This window comes from Coffea eugenioides, unplaced genomic scaffold (genome assembly GCF_003713205.1).
Source record: "Coffea eugenioides isolate CCC68of unplaced genomic scaffold, Ceug_1.0 ScVebR1_1609;HRSCAF=2489, whole genome shotgun sequence".
NCBI classification, from domain to species: Eukaryota; Viridiplantae; Streptophyta; class Magnoliopsida; order Gentianales; family Rubiaceae; genus Coffea; species Coffea eugenioides.
In genome coordinates, this window is record NW_020862024.1 from 21,838 (window position 1) to 29,241 (window position 7,404).

At 34.5% G+C, this 7,404-nt stretch overlaps 2 protein-coding genes across 2 annotated transcripts; both read left to right on the top strand.

Annotated features, from left to right (window-relative positions):
- Nucleotides 1-436: 436 nt before the first annotated feature.
- LOC113755601 lies at nt 437-937 on the top strand. The gene has a single exon (XM_027299570.1). The coding sequence runs from the start codon at nt 437-439 to the stop codon at nt 935-937; it is 501 nt and encodes a 166-aa protein (XP_027155371.1).
- A 2,434-nt stretch (nt 938-3,371) lies between these two features.
- Nucleotides 3,372-4,349, top strand: LOC113755603. The gene has a single exon (XM_027299571.1). The coding sequence runs from the start codon at nt 3,411-3,413 to the stop codon at nt 4,074-4,076; it is 666 nt and encodes a 221-aa protein (XP_027155372.1). The 5' UTR covers nt 3,372-3,410; the 3' UTR covers nt 4,077-4,349.
- Nucleotides 4,350-7,404: the final 3,055 nt, after the last annotated feature.

Here is a 7,404-nt window from a genome sequence, read left to right on the forward strand (position 1 = left end):
TATAAAGAATTTGTGCTTCTCCTTAGTCAACATTAATACAACAAAGTTGCTTTCCTCGTTTGGTATACTTCTTTTTTGCCTGGTATAATTCCGCTTCCTCGTTGCGCAATGGTAGAATGCCAAAATATGTACGAGATTCTGTTACTTGTTGATTCATACGTTGTTGTGCAATTCCTTCCTGCTCTTGAAGGAATTCCACCGTACAAGTCCAACTTTACGCCCGAATTTTAAATGAGTAAGGAGATGATGTTGAAAATATTACGATTGTTTAACATCAAAGTTTTTAGCCGATAGCATAAAGGTCTCAATCAGGAGTCAATTAAGCTTCGAACGTCCAAAATCTGTGCAAACTAGATATATACCCCCACCTCTTCAAACCACCCTTTCATGTAACAGCTGAACTGCTCTAATTCCCAGTTAGCTGTACATTTTATCAATGCCTAGGAACCAGCAAGTTGAAGTTGAACCTCTGTCCCCAGCCGCAGCCCCTTACTGGAACAACATAGATGATGATGGCCTCACCGTGGAATATAAGCGTCATCGCCGCCACCAGAAGTACGTCATGTGCTGTGGCTGCGTCACCGCCCTGATTTTGATTCTAGTGGTGGTTGTCTGTGTGCTAATCTTCACCGTTTTTGGTGCTAGATGTCCAAAACTAAGAGTGAACTCGCTCCAGATTGATGGGTTGGATCGTGTCAACTGGACTGATATTAGGCCTAACACAAATTTGTCCATCATAGCCGATGTCTCAGTGAAAAATCCAAATATAGCCTCCTTCAAATACAACAATGCATCGACCATTCTTTACTATGATGGGAACATCATCGGAGGAGCTAAGACACCAGGAGCAACTGCCAAGGCCGGTCGGACTCTCAGGTTGAATGTGACTGGATATTCTGCTTGCCAAATTCCTGAATGTTTCCCGGCTGCAGGCTGATTATCTTGCAGGGATACTGCCAATGAGTAGCTACAACAGAATCAGTGGCAGGGTGAAAATTTTTAACCTTATAAAAAGGGGTGTTGTTGTAAGGACAAATTGCAGCATGATTGTTAATGTTACTAGTTATACCATTAAACATCAGGACTGCAAGAGAAAAGTTACTCTGTAGCAGACTGGCAAGGTATATCTGCAGAGGATTATATTATTTATTTACTGGAATTAATTCCCCAACAGATGTAAATACGAATGATGAGTCTACGTTAAAAAAAAAAAAAAAACCGTCCTACAGTCAGTGTCCATTTTTATGAAGCGTATTAGTATATTGTCGTTGATATCATGGTTAAACATTGATTAAATGTTGAATAAACAGGTAAATTGAACTTACAACTTCTGGGAACAAACTCACTGCGCTTGTCAATTTGCATCTGTTTGAATTTTAGTGCTGCAAATTCGGGCTTTCCTTGTAGAAGGAAGTCTTGAGACTATAAATTTAAAATGGACTAATTCTATTTTGCATTCCTAAACTTGTACCACTTTTTTAATTTGCACTCTAAACTTTAATTTTGAATACCTTGCACCCTAAACTTTTAATTATGGACACTTTACACCCTAGCTTTGCAAGTTTGTCTAATTTAACTCCAATCAATGACAATATTACCAAAATCACTTTACCACATTAACGTTCAATGGCACTATCAATTTCCCCCTTAACGTTACATTATAGTCACTTTACCCCCAAGACTAATAGTCAAAATTAGCGGAATTTGTCAATCAATGTGAAAAGACATGTTTAGCTTTTAAAATTATTATCGTTTTAATTATGGGTCTCATTATCAATTTACCCCATAGAATTATTTTTTAGGCAATTTATCCGATCATTAAACCAACTTAACAACTTAAAAAACTTTAAAAGAAAGTACTCTCCTCTTTGTATAATAAAAATAATAAAAAATTTAGAATGACTCTTCTCCTTTTTAGTATCAAGAAAAAAAGGTTAAAGTATTAATTTCTTTCTTCTTGGCAATCTTATTAATATTAAAAATAAAGAAAGATTGGGGGGTGGAGAGAGAGAGCTCAATTTTTTTTTTTAAAAAAATACAAATAAGAAAGAGTTATATATTTTTATTATTTTAAAATTATTTTATTTTTTTTGTTTACCATTCAATTCCAATCCTCATCCTGATAATTTTAAAGTAATACAATAATGTTAGACTCTTCTTTATTTTCTTTCTTTGCAAAACCTAATTTTCTGTATCTTTCTTTCCTATCTCTTTTTCTTTTCCTAATATTAATAAGTGTGAAAAAAGAAATTTGAGAAAACCCTTTTATTTTTATGTTTTTGGATCTTTTAAAGTGAAAAAAAGGAAGAAAACCACTCCAACTTTTTTATTTTTAATTATATATAAAAAAAGGTAAATACATTTAAAATTTTTTGACTATACTAATTAGATTAACAATGAGGCAAAAATGCCTAGAAAATAATTTAAGGATTAAAGCCATTGTATCACTATAATTTAAAGAATAAAAGGATATTTTTTGTCCAAAATTTCTTTAACATATTAAATTAAATTACTCATGGGGGTTAAGTGATTAAAAGATAAAGTTAGGAGGTAAAGTGATAATAACCCTAACAATATATCGTTTTGTTCTAATTGCAGTGGCTTGTCTCTATACAAAGGGAATATTACAATTGACTTCAAAGACTTCTAGAAGAAAAAAAAGATGCAATAATACGCCCAAAGAAATTGAATGTTTCTAGTCAAAATTCAATGCTCAGAGTACGCAGTTAGGACCAAATTCAAGAGTCTACGAAGAGTTTAGATGGTCCAGACCCTCGCAAAAGCTCTACTCAGAAAATAGTAAACTAAATTTATTCTTCCAATAAAGTTAACTAATCCTTTGTTTAAGTTGTATGAAACAAATTAAACCTATCAAAATCAAATGGAAAGAGTGTATTAAATAAGGATATATTAAAAAAAGTTAAAAATTAACTATATTTTTAGACTGGAACGTGAATTATAATTTAAAATAAAAAAAAAATAAGATTATCAAAATGAAACAAAGGGAATGTTACAATTGACTTAAAGACTTCTACAAGCGCCCAAGAAAGAAAGATAGAATAATGCGCCCAAGAAAGACTTCTACAAGAAAGAAAGATAGAATAATGCGCCCAAGAAATTGAATGTCTCTTTGACTTACATGTGCGCGTAAACGTGTCGTCCAACTGCATTGCCGCAGTCCAAAAGTTCTTCCATTTTCCAAAAGTTTGCCGCAGTCAAAAGTCAATGCTCAGAGCACGAGGTTAGGACGAAATTGAAGAGTCTACGAAGAGTTAGATGGTCCAGACCCTCGCAAAAGCTCTACTCAGAAAATTTGTTCAATTATATAAGAGATTCCGTTATGGTAATTGGTACATACTTTCAGCGAGCAACCTAGCTAATTGTGATCGACCCACTTGAGAAAATCTGCCATGGGCGAGAAAGAACAGGCTAAGCCTTTGGCTCCGGCATCCCACAGGATTCACGTAGAGGAAGGAGCTGAAGCTCAGTCCATGGAGACTAAAAATTACAACAGGAGGAGGTGCATCAAATGCTGTGGCATCTCTACCGCCCTCATATTGATTCTAGCTACGACCATGTTGGTGCTTGCTTTCACCGTATTTCGCGTTAAAAAACCCGTTTTGAAGATGAACTCCGTCAAGGTCGAAGGATTGGATGTTGCTATGGAGGCAAATTTTCGTCTGGGGACAAACGTGACACTTGTAGCAGATGTCTCGATGAAAAATCCGAACGTGGCCTCCTTCAAGTTAGATAATTCGACGACTTATCTTTTCTATGGTGGCAAGATGGTTGGGGAAGCCATGACTCCGCCGGGGCATGCCAGGGCGAGGCGGACGATGCATATGAATATCACGGTGGATATTCTGGCAGATCAACTGCTGGATGTGCACCGGCTGTGGAGTGATCTGCAAGCAGGGGCTTTGCCTATGGGTAGCTACACAAGAATAAGTGGTAAAGTCAACATTTTAAACATCATTAAGAAGCACGTTGTTGTGAGAATGAATTGCACTATGACAGTTGATATCCACAGCCAGTCCATGAGGGATCAGGACTGCAAGAGACATGTTTCCCTCTAGATTGAGTACCGGTTAATTGATTAGGATTTTATATTTATATTATTGAGGGTGTATGGTTTCAGAATTAATTTGGTAGAATCCTAAAGATAGATAGATCATTCCATGCTTGCATCAAGCGATGGAATGAAGAATATGCATTCCGGCATGTAAAATTCAAAAATTGAGAGCATTCTGGTCAAGAATTTGTATGTTTATCTTATCCGTGCAAATATGCATGTACACATAGCTTATGATATCAATAATGGCTACTTGAGTATTTTTTTGATACTATCATATTCTTGACTGGTTAGAGAATTGTACGACTACTAGCTATGGCCGATGCAGAATACTTTTTTTCTTTTTTCTTTTTTTCTAGAAATGATAACTGTTGTATAATCTAATCTATTCTACACTAAGGGAGGGGACAGACCTAAGAAAGCCCAAGAGTAATCTGGAGAGGACTGAATCACCACTAGATCAAACGGATCCACTACGCATCCGCTTGAATTTTTTAAACAAAATTACTTTTTAATATGGCAATTGGTGAGAGGCAAGAATGCACTATATATCAAACTTTAATGCTTTGGTGGTGGCTACCGGTCCAAAGGATGGTGGTTGCCTATGCCGACTACATTAAAAGCCTTTTCGTTAATTTTTTGTCCAACGTGAATATAGTCTCTTGCAAATTGAAATAGCGTGAGTAAATTTTACCTGCTGACTAAGCTAAATTACCCGATTTCAAAGTGGGTTGAATAAAATTCTTAGGCCTATTGGGTTGGGTGCCAGACCAAGTCAACAAGTATATTTATAGATAAGACAATTTTATCTACATATTGTACATCAATATATTTAGTTGTGTAATTTGTGGATATGTTTATATTATTCATATTTTGTAGGATGTGAATTGGGTATGTGGGATATTGTGATAATGGAGTGGGAGCTGGGGGACGTGGGAAGCAGATGTAAAAGCGCGTCATATATTGAAGTCCGGTACTCCGATTCACAAGTTGAAGAGAAAAGCGCGTAATGTGTTTCCGATTCATAGGAAATGTATTTTTGTTCAATCATTCTATGATTCTCTCTTAAGAGCAGCATTTACAACTATTTAATCAGTAAGTTGAAATTTCTCGAATATGATACAGGAATTTTTTTTATATTTTACTTACCAAAAGTTAATGAACCTTTTTCTTTTTATTTGTTTTGTGGAGAGTTTGAAATTGATCATTGGGATTCTTGATTGTCTTCTTTTTCCAGAGAAATTGGATTCACGGGGGATTTCATCACAACCCGTCCAAAAATGTTTGAAACATTATAGTTCTCAAATAATTACCAATTGCATTAAATAGTGGTTGAGTCAGGAGGACCTGAGGTCAGTAGGGGCAAAAGATAGAATAGTAAAGGACAAAATTATGTAGATCATGCACTAAAACCACTGCTGTATAAATATATTATTTTCGATTAAATACTTTACAATGAAAATTTGAAATGAAACAAGGTTAAATTTTGATAGATTTTACTCGTAATATTGAAACATGATTTTGAATTGTAAAGCAAAAGATAAAGACATTTGAACTTATTTCAGGTTTTTTAGAGGGGAAAATTGAAGGAAGAGATCATTTTTAAAAATTGTCGGATGGAGAGAAAAAAAATGGTCACGAAGACTTGAAACGAGCTTCCCATGACTTGTAATGATCATGACGAATTTGTTATGCATACACTTTCCAAAAAGAAATGAGATATACTTATGTGAAAAGAGAAAATATTTTTTGGAGCTTATTTTATAAAAAAAAATGTTATTTGCACTCCAAGTTTTGTTAATTACACTTTCACTATCATTTTTATCATATGGCTTTCATTTATTAGACTCTATGATAAAATAAATGGTGAGAGTGCAATCAACCAAAAAATGAGTGCAAATAACATTCTGTTTCATAATTTTGTTAATAATCAATACCATGATCAAAAGAATGGAGACACTAATAAAACATATAGGTAAAACATTAGGAGATCGACCTATTCTCAAACTTTAAATAGGTAGTACGGCGCGGCTGCTTTGTTGAGCCGCGCCACCGAATCAAGAACTCCAAGTGGGCCATATGGCAAATGGTTATCAATTAGTACCCTATCCATGTCGAACGAAACGTACAATTTTTTTTTATTCAAATGTCCAGCTGTGGGAGTATTCTCGGGTCCCTTAACTCAATTTAGGAAGAAAATGCATAAACAATCTCATCTTTAGCCTTGATTGTAGATATTTGCTACTTAAAATTGACCGCAAGTGGATGGAAACAACTACAACGAGGAAAGGTTTCTCCCTTCGTATTAGTACAGAGTTCATTACATCAAACTATTTTAGTTTGCATTTAGATTGAATGATTTGACAAGGATTTGAAATTTTCTCAAATCCCTTTAGTTGTTGGGATTATTTAAAAGGTAATTGAATTTGTAAATCATCAATTATTTTAGCATTGAAATGTACTTTTGATAAGTTGTGAAATACAAAATCAAATATTTCTTAAACAATTCAAACTACTAGAACAATTCTGGTGAATTTGAAATCCTTTGTTAAATTCCTCAGTCCAAACGAAGATACTGCAATTAATAAATAAGCAAATTACCCGAATAGCCACTAAACTTTTTGAGTGGTTAAAATTTGGTCACTCAACTATTAGTATATTTTTATTCAGTAAACTATTAAAAGTGTAAGTTTTGGATCATTTCATCTAATTTCATTGTTAACTCTACTAGACTAAAGGGTCTGCATGGTTCATGAGACACACTATTAATAGTTAGATCTAGTAGAGTTAACGGCGAATCAGATGGAATGGTAAAAATTTATATCTTTTTTTAGTTCAATTGATAAAAATATACTATTGATAGTTGAGTGGTCAAATCTCGATTATTCTAAAAGTTCAATGGCTACCAGGTAATTTGCACAAGATCAACACTAGTTTGCATTGGACTGTTTGGTCAGTTGCTTTGGTTTAGAAAGCTGTTTCCGCATTGACTTGAGGGCCAGAAATGTCACTCAAAGTTCTCTACAGAGGCCCATGTATCCAGATCACATCATGGGTCTGCAAGTCTTCTAAAATCCTGGGCTGCCTTGGGAAGTCCAGGTATATGAGGCCCATCATTTACATTTTTAATTTTGTCTTTTTTGGTGAATTCAAGTTATATGGTATTCTGATTGCAGTTAGCACGTGCTATTGTGCACTTATGGTACCACTATCGTGTTTTTGTCGAGAATAATCATTACAAAAAAAATACTAGTGCAACACTTTTTGTTTAGAGTATATTCTCTCAATTATTTTTCAGAGAAACTAACATAACATATAGTCGACGACTGCAC

Excerpts from the sequence above, each read along its gene's own strand:
- LOC113755601 (XM_027299570.1), top strand. The coding sequence starts at position 437 with ATGCCTAGGAACCAGCAAGTTGAAGTTGAACCTCTGTCCCCAGCCGCA.
- LOC113755603 (XM_027299571.1), top strand. The coding sequence starts at position 3,411 with ATGGGCGAGAAAGAACAGGCTAAGCCTTTGGCTCCGGCATCCCACAGG.